This window comes from Trichosurus vulpecula, chromosome 9, assembly GCF_011100635.1.
Source record: "Trichosurus vulpecula isolate mTriVul1 chromosome 9, mTriVul1.pri, whole genome shotgun sequence".
Classification (NCBI taxonomy): domain Eukaryota; kingdom Metazoa; phylum Chordata; class Mammalia; order Diprotodontia; family Phalangeridae; genus Trichosurus; species Trichosurus vulpecula.
The window spans coordinates 154,859,659-154,879,788 of NC_050581.1; the positions used below are offsets into that span (position 1 = coordinate 154,859,659).

General features: G+C 42.5%; 1 protein-coding gene across 2 annotated transcripts in view; it reads left to right on the plus strand.

Annotated features, from left to right (window-relative positions):
- SRGAP3 (SLIT-ROBO Rho GTPase activating protein 3) overlaps positions 1–20,130 on the plus strand; it is a 274,924-nt gene that overhangs the window by 159,067 nt on the left and 95,727 nt on the right. For both annotated transcript variants that reach the window (XM_036737985.1, XM_036737984.1), the window contains exon 4: positions 12,940–13,002. In XM_036737985.1, the coding sequence (XP_036593880.1) occupies positions 12,940–13,002 (63 nt within the window). The remainder of the gene's footprint in view (positions 1–12,939; positions 13,003–20,130) is intronic.

Consider the following 20,130-nt stretch of genomic DNA (forward strand, 5'->3'; position numbering starts at 1 on the left):
ATATTTTATTAATAACTACAATATTATTAATAATAGCTGGCCTTTACATAGCACTTGAAGGTTTTCCAAGCATTTTACAGATATCTTATTCGATATAATTTTATAGATGAGGAAACTAAGGCAGCCAGAGGTTAAGCGATTTGCCCAGTTCAGCTCCTATGTGAGGCAGAGTTTGAATGAAGCCCTTTCTGGTTCCAAATCCAGTACTCTAGCCATTGTACTACCTACAATCGTTGGCTTCAAGTAGCTTACATTCTACTTATCAAGGGGTTCCTAACCCTTTTTCTGTCATGGAAGCCTTTGGCAGTCTGCTGAAGCCTGTGGGCCCCTTCTCAGAATAATGTTTTTAAATGCATAAAAAAAAACACATATTATAAAGGAAACTAATTATATCAATCTATAGTAATCAAGGCCAGGCTTGGTTGTGTATACCTGGAATCTCTGATTCTAAAGAGATGGAGGATAGTGGATCTCTTGAGTTCAGGGTTCCTCCTCTTTCTTCTTAGAAAGAAGGGGGACTATGGGTGCCAAGTATTGCATGGACTGTCAAATATGGCCGATGTATTGGTTCATTTTATTTATCTTTTTTCTTTGGAGGATTCTGTAGGGGTGGAGTAGTCAGGAGATGTTTGCAGTATTGAAAACAAAGACTTCGATAAAACTTAAAATTAAAGGGCACGGCTTCACCCAATGGCCACCAGCTCATTGCCCACTTTGTGCTGCCAATTGTCACTAAGCATGTGATGCCAACCCAAAGAACAGCAGCAAAAATATCCGACAAAATTTCTGCTCCTGCCATGACCGAGTCCAAGCCTGGGCATTCAAACCCCTTTCATTCTTGTCCTTAGTTATGTTTTCTTCCCCCAGCCCCACTCTAACAATAGCGATCCATTATTCTCTGCTCTGGTGACTATGGAATTTAATTACTTGTCCTGGCAGTGAAGTGAGTTTGATTGTTGGCGTCGCTAGGTTCTGGCGGGAGCACTAATGGGCAAGGGCTCTCACTGAGAAGAAAGGGCCTTTTGGGAGGTTGGTCTTTAAACAATAGCCATTCAGTGTGTGGCAATGGGGGCTCCTTCTCTACTGAGTTCGTCTTTCCTGCCTTGGAGATGTTCAGAGCCCATCTTGAACCAAATTGATGCTTTTGTGTCCAGTAATTGCCTTGCTTTGTAGCCAAGATCAAAAGCATTGGTGGCCTTGAATTTGAGGCCAGGTTTGTTCTTTTACAGGAAGAGGGAGAGTTTACATGCAGGCAAATTCAGCTGTATGGGTGAATGGGGTCATTTGGCCTCTAGAGTTAAGATGCAGCATAAGAGACAAGGACCAAATGAACCCAAAGGATCATAGGTAAAAACAAACAAATAAACAAAAACTTTTGGGTGTTCCCAGTTATCTCCTGGTAGAAAACCAAAAATAGAGATGGTAGGATGAAATTTAATTTAACAAACATTTTATTAATCACCTACAAGGTGCAAGGCCCTATGCTAGGTGCCAGAGATATGAAAATGAAAATGAAACAGTCTCTGCCCTCAGGAACTTACTTCTACCAAAGGATGTACACAGATAATTAAATTCAAAGTATAATTAATCAGGTAATTTGAAGTAGGAAAGAGCATTAACAACTGGGAGGATTAGGAAGGGCCTCCAGTAGTTTGTGTTGCCTCAGCTGGGCTTTGAAGGAACGCATGGATTCTGCCAGGCAGAGATGAGGAGGAAGGGATGGAGGGAGGGAATAGGACCCAGACATGGAGGAGAGGAGGAGAGGGCTGCTCACCTCTGCAAAGGCCCAGTGGAGAGACAGAATTAGCTAACAGGCCACTTTAACTGGAATGGACATTATATGAAGTCAGCCAATCAATAAACATTTATTTAAACACTATGTTCTAGGCACTGTGCTAAGCAGAAATAAGAAAGATGGTCCCTGCTGTCAAGGAACTTATAATCTAATGGGGAAAAGAAAGCTGGAAAGTGGGGGTGAGGGGCTGGGGTGGGGGGTGGGGTAATATGAAATAAAACTGGAAAGATAGGTGGGAACCAAATTGTGAAAGGTCTGAAGTGCCAGGCTGAGAAGTTTGCATTTTACCGTAGAGGCATAGGGATCAAAGATTTTTGAGTAGGGATCAGATGTATATTTTAGGACTATTAATTTGCCTACTGTGTGTAGAAGGTAGATTGGAGAGAAGCTGGGGGAGGGGGAAAAATTAGCAGCTATTGCAGTTATCCAGGGAAAAGATTAGAAGTTGAAAGGAAATAAGTGGGAAGGTGAACCTGGTTCTTCTGACTGAGGATTGAGAACCCAGTGTATAAAGCCCTAGAGTAGATGTTTTATTTTGGAAGGAATATCAGGCTTTTGCTATTTCCCCAACCTCTCCCAGAATTCTCTTGAATTCATTTCCTTTTTGCAAGCTTGTACTTTCTAGCCTCCACACACTTCTACATCCTCTTAGAACATCCAAAAGAATGTCAATTATGACGTGTGATGGCTCCTGAGAAGTCATGGGAACCAAGGTGGAATCAGATTCCATTAGAACAAAGGAGATGATAAATCTGAAATGATTTCTGAAGGATTAATCTTGGTGGCAGAATGGACAGTTTATTAAGTTCAATCATTAGGCAGATACTCTGTGCCAAGCACACAAAGACAAAGACAAAGACAAAGACGTAGTCCCTGCCTTCAAGGAGCTTATGTTCTACTGGGGTCTACAACATACACACAGAAAAACAAATCAATGTACATACAAAGTGTGAGAAACGTGGTTTTGGGGATCACTGGACCTCCCCAAATTGTGAGAAATGCAGTTTTGGGGATCACTGGACTTCCTAGGCAGGGCCAAAGTCTTGAGGAAGAACCTTGTGATAATCGCTAAGGAAGGCTAAGCAGACCACAGGACTCACTGAGGAAGACCAAGTGGTAGCCCCCCTTAATCTGTGGGAATCCCAGGGCCTCCTAGGGGTTAGACCCTAAGGAGGACCCAAGTGATGGCCCCTTAGAACAGTGGTAAGATCACAAGGCTCCCAAGGCAGGGCCTGAAGTCCCAAGTGATGTCCCCTTAAGAAGGCTATGCAGACCACAGGGTTTCCCAGGGAAATCCCAAGTGGTTGCCCTCTTAACACTGTAGTGGGGATCACAGGACTCCCCAAGGTAGGATCAGGAAGTAAGCCCAAGACGAGCTTCTGCTACTCATTGCTTTCCTTAAGCTAAGGAAAATCCATGTGATTTGCCTATTCTCACCCAAAGAGCTCAGGACTAGAGCTGGCAGATGAAGGCATTTATTACACTTCTCCAGAGAGCAGGTATAGTGCTTACTAGAACACTCATGCTGATACAGCTGCAGGAGCAGGGGTAACCATTCCCTCCACTCCTGTGAGAGTTATGGTTAGTTTACTTTACAATCTTTATTTTTTACATAGTTTTCCTAGGTTATACAGTTCATATAGGTAGGATAGTAAGGATACAGAAGCAAAAGTGAAGTTAATTAGATTTTCCTTGTCTTCCTTTAGGATTAAACTACATTCTTTTACTTCCCCTACATTCCCTCTTTAACATATGCAAATTATGCAAATCAGTAGGCCTGGATTCTTGACCAAGACCAGACCCTAGATAAGCTTGAACCATTTCAACCTGGTTTGGCCTCTCTAATTCCCCTGACTGCCTTCTCAAAAAGCACATGCATGCGTACAAGCCTCTGACCTCTCACCTGATCAACCTTGAGGCCTGGTTTCTGCTAAAGCTTGGGGGGGGAGGGGGGGAGTACACCTTTAGTTCTTTGGAAACAAAACTCCTCCTGCCATTTCTTACACAAAGCAAATACAAAATAATTTTAGGAGAGGGGAGAGTAGGGGCAAGAGGGGGAATGGGGGAGAGGGGAAAGGGAAGATCAGGAAGGGCCTCTTGGAGGAAGTGACAGCTTAACTGAACTTGAAGGAAGCTAGAGATTCTAAGAGGTGGAGGTGTGGAAGGAATGTCTCTCTGGCTGGGTGGATTCATTTCTTTTAACTGGAAGTTGGAAAGAGACGATTTGTGAGAAATGATATTGAAAATGTATGAATTAAGATTCTACTTGTAACCAATCTAATTTTTAGTCTTGAGTATGAGCCTTTAAAATAATAACATGATTTCATTGGTAGAGCATTACCATGTGGTAAACTGACTGAGATTAGGGATCATTTTTCCCCCCACCCTTATATACCCTGGATCTAAGGCTAGTATAAATAAGGAAATAAATAAATGGATATACAAACAAAGCAACAGCCTTATAACAGAAACAACAATAAATAATAAATAACAAGTCTCTAGCATTTTAAGGTTTGCAATGCACTTTACAAATATCTCATTTTATCCTCACAACATGGGAGGTGAGGGCCATTGTTACACCCATTTTATAGATGAGAAAACCGAGGCAAACAAAGATGAAGTAACTTGACTAGGGGTCACACAGGTAGTGAGTAAAAAGTCAGTTCTTCCTGACTGGGGCAGGGATGGGGGGGAAGGGGGAGAGAAAGAGAGAGAGAGAGAAGAAGAAGAAGAACAGAAGAAGAAGAAGAAGAGAAGAAGGAGAAGAAGAAGAAGAACAGAAGAAGGAGAACAGAAGAAGAAGAAGAAGAGAAGAGGGAGAAGAAGAAGAAGAGAAGAGGGAGAAGAAGAAGAAGAGAAGAAGGAGAAGAAGAGAAGAAGGAGAAGAAGAAGAAGAACAGAAGAAGGAGAACAGAAGAAGAAGAAGAACAGAAAAAGAAGAAGAAGAACAGAAAAAGAAGAACAGAAGAAGAAGAAGAAGAACAGAAAAAGAACAGAAGAAGAGAAGAAGAAGAGAAGAAGAAGAGGAGGAGGAGAGATTTCAGGGAAGTTTTTGAGGGATGTGGAGAACAGGAGTTGAGGGGGCTAATGTCTTTCATCTTCTCAGTAAAGTTGGAGGTAAGGTTATCAGCTAAAATGAGAAGGCTTTAAACACTTTCCCTAGGGAGTCAGGTAGGGATAAACAAAGGGATTTCTGAGCAGAGATGTTAAGTGTGAATTTGTATTGGGCCAAATGGCACTGTTTCATGGTAATGGGGGCAGATGCTCCATATTGCCTAAAGTGGAGGGCTTGCTTCTTCCAGGAAAGTTTCTTCAAGTATTTGGAGAGCTTTCATGCTTGACCCTGGAAGGCAAAAGTAGGAGCAAAGTGTGAAAGTTGTGAAGAGGCTGATTTAGGCTTGTTAGGAGGAAAAACTTCCCAGCGGTTATAGCTTTCAAAAAATAGATTAAAACTGGTGGCTTCCTTTTCACTACAGAATCTTAAAGTAATAGCTGGACTGCTACTTGTTGCCCATCACAGGATCATAGACCAAGACCTTGAACAGAGATGGGATTTAACCCCATGATCCCTGACTCCAGAGTCAGTATGGGGGTTTTGCCCCCATTGTGGGATATTGCAGAGGGGGGAAGTATAGTTCTGAGATAGATTGGACTAAGCAGTTTCTGAGGTTCTTCCAAATCTGAGATTTCATAATTCTGATTCTGGGGTTTTGGGAAATAAGAGCCTTCTAAAGGTATTCCCTTTCTTATGTGGAGCTGATGGGGATGGGATCTGGATCCCAAAAAGGAAAGGCCCCTGGACTTTCCCACACGGCCCAGGACCCTGGTGTTTGCCTGGGGCACAGCCCTTCCCAGTTAATAATCCTTTCATTGTAGCCCTGCTTGTCTGCATTTGACCCCACCCTACCTAGACCTCCACTCCTTAATTCCATCTAGACCCCCATTTGTTCCCAGACTACTTGGCCACTCCTAGATCACATCCAGATCTTCCCACAGTCTTCTGTAGAAAAGGTTCATCTTGCCTCCATTAAAGTGCTCAGATTCCTTTAAGAGTCTGGCTAATAGTGCGGATTCTTAAAATCTCACCCACCCCAATCGGTGTTTTAATAAACCTTGTCTCTGACTGAAAGAAGGCTTGGGTCAAATTCATTTGAGGCAGGACCCATGTCATTTGCCTTTGAATTTTGGGGTTCCCAGCACCCCCAGACTTCAACAGAGCTACATCATCTGGTATCCTGGCTACTGTAGATCGCCTAGACTCTAAGAGCTGCAGAATGGGGAAGACCATCAAAAACAAACAAATGAAGAGAGAAGTAGCAGAGACAAGAGGAATGATGCGATGGTCAGCTAGCAAACTGGAAGGAAAGAAGAGGGTTCTCATTTGGCTGGTGAATGTCTGGCTTATAGTCATTGGCTGGAGTGCTGTTCACTGGACCTATGGAGAACAGAGGAAGGAAGGTGGTAGGAGCTGTCCAGGAGCTGAAAGGGGCATGGGTGGAGTTGGGTTGGACACAAATAGGAGGGAATAGAAACATCCCTAGGGCTACCCAGCTGAGCACAGCAAAGGGAATTAGAACTCCAGTTCAAACCCTGGGACTTGCTTTAGTGCTCAGCCATTTATTTCATCCTGAACCTGTGGCCTTGACCTTTGTTGTGATCTTGGCTTTGGCCTTTCATCTACTTCTGACTCTCATTCTCATCCCAACAGCCTGCATTCTGGGTTCTCAGTCATGGATTACTCATGCTACACTGTCCGTGACATGTACAGAAGCTTCTCAGCTGCAACCTCTGACCTCTCTGAGTCCTTGGAAGCTGGGTGACACAGTGGACAGAGCTTTGGGTCTGGAGTCTGGAAGACCTGGGCTCAAATCCTGCCTTAGAAACTTACTAGTCGTATGACCTTGGGCAAGTCACTTAACCTTTGCCTTCCTCAATTTCCTCAACTGTAAAATGGGGATAATAATGGCACATGCTCCCCAGGGTTGTTGTGGGGATCAAATGAGGTGATAATTGTAAAGCACCTTGGCATAGTGCCTGGTACATATATAAGTACTATGTATTATATATGTTAGCTATTATCACTACTGCTTCTACTACTCCTACTACTACTACTATCACCACTACCACCACCACCATCCCCACTATCCCCACCATCCCCACCACCACCACCACCACCACCACCACCCCCACCATCATCACCACCCCTATTTGTACTGGGGAAAATTCTACTCTTTTTTTTATTGCACATAATGCTACCTCTTGGAATCCCTGTCTCCCTTCAAGGCTCTGCTCAGGCACCACCTCTAAGTGGCCTCTCCTAATTTTCCCTGTATTAATTGTTCTCCCTGCTTCTTCCCCTGTCCCCCTCAAATAGGTGTGTATTACTTTGTATATAGTTTCCATTTATTTTGTGTGTACATTTAAAAAGAATGTTTCTCCACCTCTTTTTCCCCCAAGTAGAATGTAAGTTCTTGGAAGGCTGAGGATCGTTTGGTTTTAACCCTTGCTTCCCCAGCACCTAGTGGAATGTCTGACAAACTATAGGAGCCTGGTAAAGGCAGGTTGAGTTGAACTGAATTGTTTGTGCTTGGGATTCTGTTAAGAGTCAAACATTAAGGAGATTTAGATGTGACTGAGTGTAAGCTCCTGGAGGGCAGGGACTGTCTTTGGCTTCTTTTTTTATCCCCAGCACTTAGTACGGTGCCTAACTCAGTAGGTGCTTAATAAATATCACTTGATTGATTGGGTGTGATGCCAGCAGGGGTGTCATCTTCTGATGAGGGGGGAGGGGAAGAGCTTTTAGGCTATGAAATAACACTGTAACACAAATACCTGAACTGGTGAGGGTTACCTCTCCTCCGTGGCTTCGACAAATTTGATGCAAATGAGATAAAAAAGCAGTTAAAGCTGAGGAGGTTAACATGGCATATTGTGTTAGTGATGCAGAAATAATGGCGAACAGGTAGTGATGTGACTGCAGCAAACAAATGAGAGGTACAGAGAGGAGCATTCAAGCAAGATTTTATTGAGGAGCAAGAAAAACCGTAGTAGAAGGCTGTCTTCATTTGAGTAATTCACTTTGCAGAAAGACGGCAATGGCAGACCACGTAAGAGGGGGTGCAGCTTGCCCAGGCTTCACGCCACACTCTTAAGTGAGGCAAATGAATAATTTTTAGAAAGCAGCCAGGCAGCATCAAGGATTTATTCTGAAAATCAAATTCTGGGTTGCCTTTAGAAGTCAGCCTCAAGCTCATCTCTTATATCAACCCACCAAAGTTCTAGAGCTCAGATGTCCTTAAAGGACATCTGGTCCAACTCCCTCATTTTACACATGAGAAAACAGAGGCCCAGAGAGGTTCAATAATTTCTCCTTGGTGTTCTACGTGTAGTGAGTATCAGAACTAAGATTTGAACTTGGGTCCTGTGATTTCAAGTCCAGTGGTCTTCTCACTTGACCACACTGCCTCCTGATTTTAATAGCACAGCACAGCAATGATTACCTTGAGTTATAAAGACTATTTTGTTCTATGTATGTTGTTTGCATTGAATTTAGAGGTGATGAGAAGATTTGGCCCAAACCTTTCTCAATCCGAGCAAGGTTAAGAGGCTTCTCCAATCCATCCAGGTAATAAGTGGGAGAGCTAGTGTTTGCACGTGGGCTGTCTTCATCCAAAACCAGTGCATTTCCTACCATGCCTTGATGCCTTTAAGGATGGAAAATGTGCAGTGTGGAATGGATCAGTTCCACCCAAAAAAATGGAGTATTTTTCAAGGCACTTGAAGTCACTTCAGGTATTTTGAAACTCCTAACCAGACTCTTCCAGATAGCTGAAGTCTCAGGGGCGTTACTGTATATTGAACTATCCTATCTACACCACTCTAAAAGCTGTTCTTTGCTTTCTTAGGGAATGCTTATTTTAAGCTTTTCTGAAAATGAAAAGGAAGGCTCCTGGAGTAAACATAGTCCATGAAAAAATGTTTGGCGTAATTACAAGGCAAGGAGGGCAACAGCCCCAACGACTGCCTCAGCCCATTGTTAGTCTTAGAGGTAGGCGTCAGGGTGGCCTGCTGCCAAGGACAAATGATGAGCCATTCTCCAAACCCTGCTTGCTTCTCTGCAATATGATATTCCAGCAGCAGGAGCTGCGAGAGGAGGTCAGGACTCAAATCTACATTCCAATTTCTTGCAAAAATAAACACATGACAACATATGGAGTTATAACTACAGGGGGAGACTGAAATCAGGCTGTGTGAGGGTTGAGGAGCCGTGTGAAGTAGGCCTGGGGGAGGAGAGGGAAGGAAAGAAAGGGAGAACAAGAGAGCAGGAAGAGAACAGAATGTGAGAGAATAAAGTGAGCTATGGCATAGATCATAAAATTTAGAGCTGGAAGAGACTTAGATGTTGATCCAGTCCAACTACCTCATTTTACATGTGGTTCCCCTGAGCTACTCTGAGATTCAGCATGGCTATTGTGAAGTAATAACTAACTCCATCATGGCCCGAGCCCCCATCTGTTGTAGCCTTCTAATGCTAGATTGTACCAGAAACACGTAATGAAGACATAAAATAACGTAAATAAGTAGATGGTTAAAACATTAGCAGTGTTTCTACTCAAAGGAGTACAGCCTCTTAAGCCACCAGAGGAGTTATATTATAATTTCTCTGCAATACCTATGACTCTTTAGCATAGGAAAGATGTAGTTGCTCCAGAACTCAGTAGTCACAAAGATACTCAAAATATAGTGCTCATAGATGCTCATAATATAATACGTCTGCAGATTTTTTCTCCACCCAGACTACAACTCCCCATCTTGACTCTGTGTCTAATTGTGCTGTTTATTTTATTATATACGCTCATGGCCAGCAATTTATTTTTTAAACGTCTTCATTTATAGAATACTCTCTGCCATTTAGATTCCTTGCCTTGTGAGGCTTTGTGTGGGCTCAAACATAAGCCAATCCTTGTGGGAGACATAGTCCAGGGTATCTCATATAATGAATGTTGCTCTCTTGACCCCAACTATTATAGGAAATAACATCCTTCATGCATGCCATTTATATACCAGTGAGGAAGCTAAGGCTCAGGGCTAAGTGACTAGCCCAAGGTCTGGAAGGAGTAATTGGAGGTAGGGCTGAGAGTGGGTGCAGGAGGCAGGGCAAAGTCTTAGAAGGATAAACTAGGGATTAAAGGGAGTAAGATTTAGCCATAAATAGCAACAAGCCCTGAACATAGATGTGAATTAAGGGGGCAATTATACAGTTGTGTCTGAACTACTCTGATGGGCTCACAGTCTCATAGAATTGTAGAGTCAGATGGAACCACAGAGAAGCTCTAGGCCAACCTGTACCCAAGGAAGAAGGCTCTTACAGAGTCACCAACATATGGGCAAAGGACCTCTGTCTGAAGTACTCTAATGAGAAGAGACCCACTATCTCCAGATGCAGCCTAGGCCAATTTTGGGGAGCCTTAAGTGTTTGTAAGGTCTTTTTTCTTGTATTAAACCTAAATCTTCTCTATAACTTGTACCTGTTGCTTCTAATTCTGTCCTCTAGGGCTATGCAGAGCAATTCTAGTCTCAGTTTCATTCCACATGTCTTTCAAATAGGTGATAGGATGATAGGGTCATACATACAGAGCTAGAAGGGGCCTTGGAAGGCCCCTCCTCCCTCTCCAATTTAGTGGATGAAGAATCTAAGGCCAGGAGGTGCTAAGTGATTCACCCAAAGGCAGAAAGCATCAGAGCTGGGATCCTTAAAGAGAACCCTCACTCCCTGCTGCACCCCCTCTCCTCAAGTCATCTGTCTTTCAGTTCCTTCAAGGGACCTCACGTGTCATATGGTCTACGGTCCTCTCATCACTCAAGCCAAAAACCTCCTGGCTGTGTTCCAGTTTTTCAGGATCCTTCTTAAAATGTGCTGACATAGAATTTACATCTGGGAGGGAGGTTAGAGATCATCAGCTCTAATGCCCATAGGGTTATCACTCTATGGTAAAAATCTAATTATATAAGATTGATCAGTCTAACCAGTTCCTTTTTCAGAAGAGTTGTTTAAGAAAGAATACAATATCTGGGGGTGAGGGTGGAATGGGAATTGTATATTATAGCCAGGAAGGTTAGAAAAAGGGAACATCTATGGGACTTTTATTTTTAATGGGAAAACCAACGATTGAGTATGGATCAAAAGAATCATATATGGTGGCCATTCAAGGTTTGGATTGGAAATAGGCGAAGGTAGATTTTTTAAGTGGCTGCCAATGAGACCCCTGGGTCATGTGGCTCAGGTGCCCTGTGGATTCCAGGAACAGTTGCTTCTGAGTCCCTGTTCCCCATTTGAACTAAAGAGCATTAAATGTCAGAGCTGCCAAGTACTTATTCAAACAAGAGGTATTCGACAAAAAAGAGAAGAGGGAAAGAAGGTTGTTGGTGAAACAGCCAAAAGACAAATAGAGTTGATGAGAAAAGAGAAGAAAAGGGGCCTGAATAATACATATACTTAATAATGAGGCATACATGAAGGTGTTGACAGCATGCTGCTATCCTAAGTATGCCAAAAAAAACCTGTTTGGAATAGCCTCCAAACCAGCAACAATAAAAGGCTCAAATCCTGGGAATTTCTTTGTATAAATAAATACCCTCAATTTTAAGAAGTGGATTGCTCTTTAAAGTAAGGAAAGACTCACTGCTAGGAAGGTCCCCTATTGCACTTGGAAATCATTTGGAGGAGGTGAGGCTCATGCCCTTTTAAAGCTAGATGTCCTTTCCAAAACAGGTGAGGGAACCATTAGGAGCCCCGTGGCTTTTTGGCTCTGGCACAAGGGAAAGAAGAAGGGACTGGAGTCAAAGTGTGAGCAGCTTACTTCCTGTGTGTGACCTTGGGCAAACCCACTGTTAACTTCTTTGAGCCTGAGTTCTTCCATCTGTAAGATGAGGGAGTTGGACCAGATGGCCTTTAAGGCCCCTTGCAGCTTTGAATCTATGTATCTATGATGTGTTTTCGTGGTTCACAGATTGCTGGGTTACAACTGCTCTCAAATATTTATTGAATGCTACTATTTATGGGATCCCTGGATAGGCATTATTGGGGAGACCAAGTATAACACACAGATCTTAACCTTAAGGAGCTGATAATCTAAAAGTTTATAGGATTTTCTTGTGGTTCAGTCTGCAAGTTAGCCCTTCTCTTCTGGGCCTCAGTTTCTCCATCTGTAAAATGCAAGGGTTGGACAGGTTGATCTCTAAGGCCTCTATTCTCCGATGTTAGGCCTGATGTTAGGGGATTGAGACTTCACATATCCACAGGATTCTAAAGACATACTGTCTTGGTGAAGAGATGTATCTGTCTTTTGCTCCAGTTTTGGTTTATTCCATGAACCTAGTTCTCTTGATGTCCCTGCCATGTGTCCTGGCTTGTCCTTTCTTTTATCCATTTCTTGACAGTATCAAGATCCCCGAACCAGTGGCCTGGCATCCCATGGGAGATCAACATCTTGGCTCCATGACATCAAGAGATGTTCCAGTTCTGGGCATGTGGAGGCATCATGTAAATGTAGTTCTTGATGGGGCAGGCACTCCTTGGAAAGTATAGGCATCCCATGTCTGATTCTTCTTATATCAATAATATTCTGTCCTTCCAAAGACTTGTAGTGTCATTACAACATTGAGACACTTGGGGGACCTCTGTTGAACCAATAAAGTATAAAAACGTTTTTACAGCATCACTATAAAGTAACACGGCCCTTTGGTGACAGTAATAAATTGGACTCTTACCCTTACTTGGTTTGACCCCTCCTGGCCTCCTGGAATTGGTTAGAAAAGCAAGCAAAGGAATGAATGAAAAATTTTCCTCCTTTTTACCCTTCTTGGTTGGTCCTTGGTACAATGATTATATAGGGGGAAAGTAATTCATGCTTTCCCCTTTTTCTCCAGGAAGCCCAGACTTCTGTGTGATACAAACATATAGAAAATATTCCTATTGTCCTGTGAAACTGAATGCTTTCAACTACAGACTAATGGTGTTTATGTAGGTTCTCTTTGCCCACAAATAGTCCTACTTTTTCTGTGCCAAATGTGAAATGATGAATATGATTTACTTATGCATTACCAGTCTTTTGATTCTTGATTGTTTTTGTTTTGTGTTCTAGAGCAAGGAAATTGGCTTACAGATGCATGAAGAGCTGCTGAAGGTGACCAATGAGTTATACACAGTAAGTTCTCCAAGTATTGGGTTGGAATGGTCTTCTTCTCTTTGAGACCAGAATTGGGAAATAGTCCACAAAATCTTGACCAAAAAAGTCTTGGAGAGCTGTTCTGTTGTTGTTACTTGGTTCTTGCTAGCTTTCAGAAGTGAAGAGGTTAAAGTTGGGTCTGGTGTGGCCCTTGGAGTGTAAACCGCCTGAGGGAAGGAAATTTGGGTTGCTGATTTGCAATGTCAGTAACTCAATGGACTATTTATGGCTTCAGGATTATGTGGAAAGTCTGACCTATATCCATTTATGTTCCAGTAGAGATGAAAGATTCCTCCTACGATGATTTTTTTTAGACTTCTGGAAATTTCATATCATTACTATGTTTTTGTTGCGTGTAGTAATAATAATTCATATTCCAGTCGCTGTTTTATGCATTGGGGATATAAAGAAAAGTAAAACATGGTCCCTCCATTTAAAGAACCCACATTTTAATGAGAGAGACACAATAAATGAATGAATGAGTAAATAGGTAGATAAATATATATGCCCCCAGCCCCTTCCTGTGTGTGTGTGTGTGTGTGTGTGTGTGTGTGATAAATGAAATTTGATGTATTTCAGAAGAAAGACATTGGTAGTAGGAGAGATAGAAAAAAGCCTCCTGAAGGAAGTGAAATTTAAGTTGAGTTTTGAAGGCGATGGAGGTGAAGAGAGAGAGCACATTCTAAGTAGGAAGTTCACTAAGTGTAAGGCACAGAGTTGAGAGATATAGTGTTGTGTCTGAGGAACAACAAGGAAATCATTGTTACCAGATTGTAGGGTACATGGAGGGAAATTTTTATATTTGATTATGGAGCTAACAGGGAGGCACTGGAATTTACTAGGTAGGGGGTGACATGTTCAGACCTGAACTTTGGGAAGATCAGTTTGTCCACCTAGTGGAGAATGGATAGGAGTGGGGAACCAACTGAAAGTCTATTGTAATGGTCCAGACATGAAGTGCTGCAGGCCTGTACCAGGCTGGCAGATGTATGAAGTCCTGTCCTGTTGTTGAATTGGAGGGGGCCTCAGCAACTGTCCAGTCAAACCTGTCCACAGAAGGAACCCCTTCTAGAAGCAAGTGGTTGTCCAGCCTCTACTGAAGATCTCCAAGGGGACTCCATCACTTCTTGAGCCAGTCTTTTGGAGAGCTCTAATTATTAGGAAATTTTTCCTGATATCAAATCTAAATTGGTCTTTTTGCAACTTCTCCCCATTGCTTCTGATTCTGTACTTACTCTAAGAGGGGACTATGACGGCTCATGACAGCTGTGAGGATCACAGACAGCCTACTCTACCTGATTCAGTATTCCCTCATAGATGTTTGGTGAACCCACTTTCAGTCATATGTAATGGAGGGCCCTGCTTTCTACTTTAGAACAGGTGCAGGTATTCTGTAAGGGCAACCTTTGCATGTACTGTGTGGGAAAGAGGGGCCTGTTGACTTACTTCTCAGCTAGAGCTGACTATGCATTCAAAAAGCCCTAACAATTCAATCCCAGTGTCTTTTTTTTCCTGGCTGCATCCATGAACTTCTGTGGGGATCCAGGTGGGAAATGAAACCAGGGAGCACACGGCCTCCTAGGCAGGTCTGTGACTGGGATGGGACTACCTCTGGATTATGTCTTCTTTCCTTTGGATTCTTCAGGCCTTGTGACATCTTGAAAGATCAGTGGCTGCCATTAGCTGAGCTCTGGGCACCAACTTGCTAGTGCATGTATGGTTTGGGAAAATAAGTTCAATCTCACTATATCTCCTCCATATGACTGTCATTCTGATCCTTGAAGACAGCAGTCTTGTCTGCCTTGAGTCTCCTCTTCTCCATAATAAACACCCCCATCTTCTTAAACTGATGCTAAACCACCCTGGACTCAGGGCCTTTGACAGGCCTGCTTACCCTCCTCTGGACACTCTCCCGCCCATCAGTGTCTTTCCTCTTATAGCTTTAGTGATCAGAACTGAACTCCAGATGACTTCTGATGAGAGCAGATTACAGGGAGACTAGGAACACTCCCCCCTTCTCTTATTGCAGCCCAATTACATTTGGTTTTCTTTGGCCATCGCATCACTGTTATTGGTCTTGTGGTCTTCTGAAACCCCCAGATCTGTTTCAGAACGAAGACCTTCTTCCTCTCTGGCAAAAGGATTGGCCCAAGGATCAGCCTAGTACTACAAAGTAGAGTACGGAGGTTTGTTGGACATTGTTGAAAAGTAAGGGATTTATTCTATGATTATAGATCTGGAATTTGTCTTAACTGTAGCAAGCAGCTGTCACCCTTCCCTTGACCTAGGTTCCTCTAGGTTTGATCCATGAACTTTAAAAAATTTTGATAGATATATTTCAGTATAATGGATTTTATTTGCAATCCTTTGTATTTCATTTTAGGCATTTAAAGACCTTATCTTTTCCTGATTTCATATGTATAATTGATTCCATATTGCTTGCCTTCTCAATGGATAGGGTAGGGAGGGAGAAATATTGGAACTCAAGATTTTTTTTAAAAGGATGTTAAAAATAATAACAAGTTTTAAAAAACCCTATTATTCTGAGACTGTAGCCTTCACCAGACTGTCCATCACACACAAAAATGGTCAAGAACCCCGGTCTAGTTTAAAATGTAGAATGTTATCTTGTTACTTTGACCCCACTCAGAACTCCAGGCAAATCTCTAAAAACTTAGCTTGTGCCTCGTTTCCCATTAAGACTTTCTTCCCCTCCTTGTGCATGACCCCAAAGGAAACACACTCTCATTATGGTCTAGAATACCTTTTACTGCAAGAAATTGCAATTACAGAGGCACAGTAATAAAACCAAAAGCAGTGCCCTGATGCTCCTGGAAGGGTCAGCCATCTCCATGCTCAGCAGTTGTTAATGGCTGAGTTCATAGCTTTGCTGTTCCCAAAGGACCAGATGTTCCCAGAAGTCTAGTAGAGGGGAATTATCACAGTCTTAGAGCACTGGAATATATTGTCTTACTACACCTTGCATATTCATTAAGCACTTTATCAGAGGACTCAGGAGTCATCTTTTTTTTTTAACTTCCTGAAAGAGCCTTTATTAAGCACCTACTGTGTGCCAAGTCTTATGCTAAGCACTATGGATACACATAGAAAATGGCACAGTCCCTGCGGTTAATGAACTTACATTCTAAATAGAGGAGACAGCACAACAATAGATGGGGGGTAGATGAAAAGGCCCAGAGTAGCTATAGGGCAAATTGCAAGGACCAACAGTCTTTAGGGTACATTGACTGGTCAAGTGGAAATGCTTAAGAGTCTGGAGAGTATAGTTGTTGCAGGGCAGATAATAAGGTTTTTTTCCCTTTCTAGCTGACCCCCTGTCCTCTTCCTTTAGGGAAGTAGTGGTATTATATTGTAGAGTTCCTGAATTGGGAAGAAGATTGGGATGTGGAGTAGGACTTTGCTGAGCCTGTTCCTGTTGGGTCCTAGCGATGGACACTTGCCTTCAACATCTCTGTTCAGCCACCTGCTTTCTTCTGTGGCTGGGCTTTTTCCCATCTCTGGCATCTCTTGCATCCTGACATTAATGGCTTTTGAGCCCTGATGCCTCAAAGGGGGAGTCTTCCACCACACAGGCAGGCCATCCTTTGTCCATCAGTCTAACTCTCATGTAATGCTGTGTGTCCTGGAGTATTGCCAGTGAGCAGTTCAGCTTCTGTTGTTAAATCCCTCTCAGTGAGACAGTGAACAACACTCCCATCACTTTACAATTCTGGTTGCTTCGCCTCAACTCCCGTATTTCTGTTTCCTGGAGTGTGCAGATCCATGTGGAAATCAGAAGAATTGAAAGGAAAGATCTGCTAGCATAAACACAGGTCCATGTTCAGAACAGGGGGCTGGGCTAGATCTCTAAGGTTCTGGAGCTCTGTGGTTTTGTGAAAAGAGCCCACCACTCATCATATCTACTATCTTCTCCCCACCCATCAAAGTGCTAGGTACCACGGATACCTATTCAGCTCATCAGTAATGCTGCCGCTATGGCAGATAAGACATACAGAACTGCTCCACTCTTAAAAAGAAATAATCTTCCAGCCCAGCCCTACTTGGCCTCAGTTCTCCTGCAAGCATAAAGCATGGCTTAACATACTAAGGGAGCCAGAAGGGACAGGAGCAATGGGAATATGGAGTGGGGCCTGGGAAGGGTGGAAGGAAGATCTCAACAGCTTCCTGTTCCCATCTCTTCACACATTTCCCCTTCCTATTGTGAAGCCAAGAAGAGTGTGGGAGGGCTCAGAGCTGGGTTACAGCTGTGCTGCCTACATGGCTAATCACATTGCCGTCACACACTCTCTAAGGCTTTCTGCTATGGTACACTGAGCCCTTTTCACTGCAGACTTGTAGGCCAATCAGCAATTCAGTCCAACCTGATGAGTATTTGTTTTTATTTTATTTTAATGTTTATTTTTATTATTTTTTACTTGCACGTAAACATTTTTAATGTTCATTTTCTAAAAATTTGAGCTACAAATTCTCTTCCTCCTTCCCTTTCCTTGAGAAAATAAGCAATTTGATAAAAATTATACATGTGCAATCATGTGAAACATTTCTACGTTAGCCATGTTGCAAAAGAAAACACAGACCAAAAAAACTCTAAGAATGATAAAGAAAGGTTAAAAAAAAGAAGTGTGCTTTGGGGGCGGAGCCAAGATGGCAGCTGGAAAGTAGGGACTTGCTTAAGCTTTCCCCCAAATCCCTCCAAACACCTGTAAAAAATTGCTCTGAACAAATCCTAGAGCTGCAGAACCTACTAGATAGCAGAGGGAAACAGGTCTCCAGCCCAGGAAGGCCTGGATGGTCACTGGGAAGGGTCTATAGTACAGTGCTGGGAGTGGAGCACAGCCCAGCATGAGTTGCAACCCACAAACGCCAAAGACCACAGAGCAGGTTAGTGGGAAAACTGCTAGATGGGGTTAGAAAACCATCTGGCTCCAGCCCTGGGGGTGGTGGCAGAGGTGGTACGCAGTGGTGACAGCAGCAGCAGGAAGCTCCTGTGGCTGCTTTCAGAGCTCCAGTGTCAGCTGCTTCCTGAGTCCCTGGCTCACACAGTGGGAGTAATCAAGCGGCACACCAGAGCGGGAGTGCAGGATCTGGGTCGCAATCCTGGTTGGCAGTTTTTGGGGGAGGAGGAGCCCTGCTGTGGCAGAGCTTGCGGTGACAGTGGAGTAGAAGTAGCTCTGAAAACAGCAGCACAGTCCCTAAAGCTTGGGACAAAGCACACTCTACAAGCAGTCATACCCTGACAAAAAGGTCAAAGGTCAAGTAGTTGCCTAGGAACATGGCCAGACAGCGAAAAAGGATGCAGACTCAGACTCAAACTCAGACTCTAGAATCTTTTTTTGGTGACAAAGGAGATCAAAACATACAGCCAAAAGAAGTCAACAAAGTCAAAGAGCCTACATCAAAAGCCTCCCAGAAAAATATGAATTGGTCTCAGGCCATGGAAGGGCTCAAAAAGGATTTGGAAAAGCAAGTAAGAGAAGTAGAGGAAAAATTTGGAAGAGAAATGAGAGAGATGCAAGAAAACTATGAAAAACAAGTCAATGACTTGCTAAAGGAGACACAAAAAAATACTGAAGAAAATAATACCTTAAAAAATAGACTAACTCAAATGGCAAAAGAGCTCCAAAAAGCCAATGAGGAGAAGAATGCCTTGAAAGGCAGAATTAGCCAAATGGAAAAGGAGGTCCACAAGACCACTGAAGAAAATACTACCTTAAAAATGAGATTGGAGCAAGTGGAAGCTAGTGACTTGATGAGAAATCAAGATATTATAAAACAGAACCAAAGGAATGAAAAATTGGAAGACAATGTGAAATATCTCATTGGAAAAACCACTGACCTGGAAAATAGATCCAGGAGAGATAATTTAAAATTATTGGACTATCTGAAAGCCATGATCAAAAAAAGAGCCTAGACATCATCTTTCAAGAAATTATCAAGGAAAACTGCCCTGATATTCTAGAGCCAGAGGGTAAAATAGAAATTGAAAGAATCCACCAATCGCTTCTTGCAAAAGATCCTAAAAAGAAAACTCCTAGGAATATTTTAGCCCAGGTGAAGGAGAAATACTACAAGCAGCCAGAAAGAAACAATTTGAGTATTGTGGAAACACAGTCAGGATAACACAAGTTCTAGCAGCTTCTACATTAAGGGACTGAAGGGCTTGGAATATGATATTCAGGAGGTTAGAGGAGCTAGGATTAAAACCAAGAATCACCTACCCAGCAAAACTGAGTATAATGCTCCAAGGCAAAATATGGATTTTCAATAAAATAGAGGACTTTCAAGCTTTCTCAGTGAAAAGACCAGAGCTGAATAGAAAATTTGACTTTCAAACACAAGAATCAAGAGAAGCATGAAAAGGTAAACATGAAAGAAAAGTCATAAAGGACTTACTAAAGTTGAACTGTTTTGTTTATATTCCTACATGGAAAGATGATGTGTGTAATTCATGAGACGTTTCTCAATATTAGGCCAGCTGAAGGGAGTATACATACATATATATATATATATATATATATATATATATATATATATATATATATATTTATAGACAGAGAGCACAGGGTGAGTTGAATATGAAGGGATGATATCTAAAAAAAAATAAATTAAATTAAGGGATGAGAGAGGAATATATTGAGAGAGGGAGAAAGAGAGAGATAGAATGGGGTAAATTATCTCACATAAAAGTGGCAAGAAAAAGTAGTTCTGTTGAAAGGGAAGAGGGGGCAAGTGAGGGAGAATGAATGAATCTTGCTCTTATTGGATTTGACTTGAGGAGGGAATAACATACATACTCAACTGCATATCTTACCCCACAGGAAAGTAGGGGGAAGGGGATAAAAAAGGGGGAATGATAAAAGGGAGGGCAGAGAGGGGGAGTAGTTAATCAAAAGCAAACACTTTTGAAAAGGGACAGGGTCAACGGAGAAAATTGAATAAAGGGGGACAGGATAGAATGGAGGGAAATATAGTCAGTCTTTCACAGCATGAGTACTGTGGAAGTGTTTTACATAATGATATATGTGTGGCTTATGTTGAATTGCTTGCCTTCTTAGGGAGGGTGGGTGGGAAGGGAAGAGGGGAGAG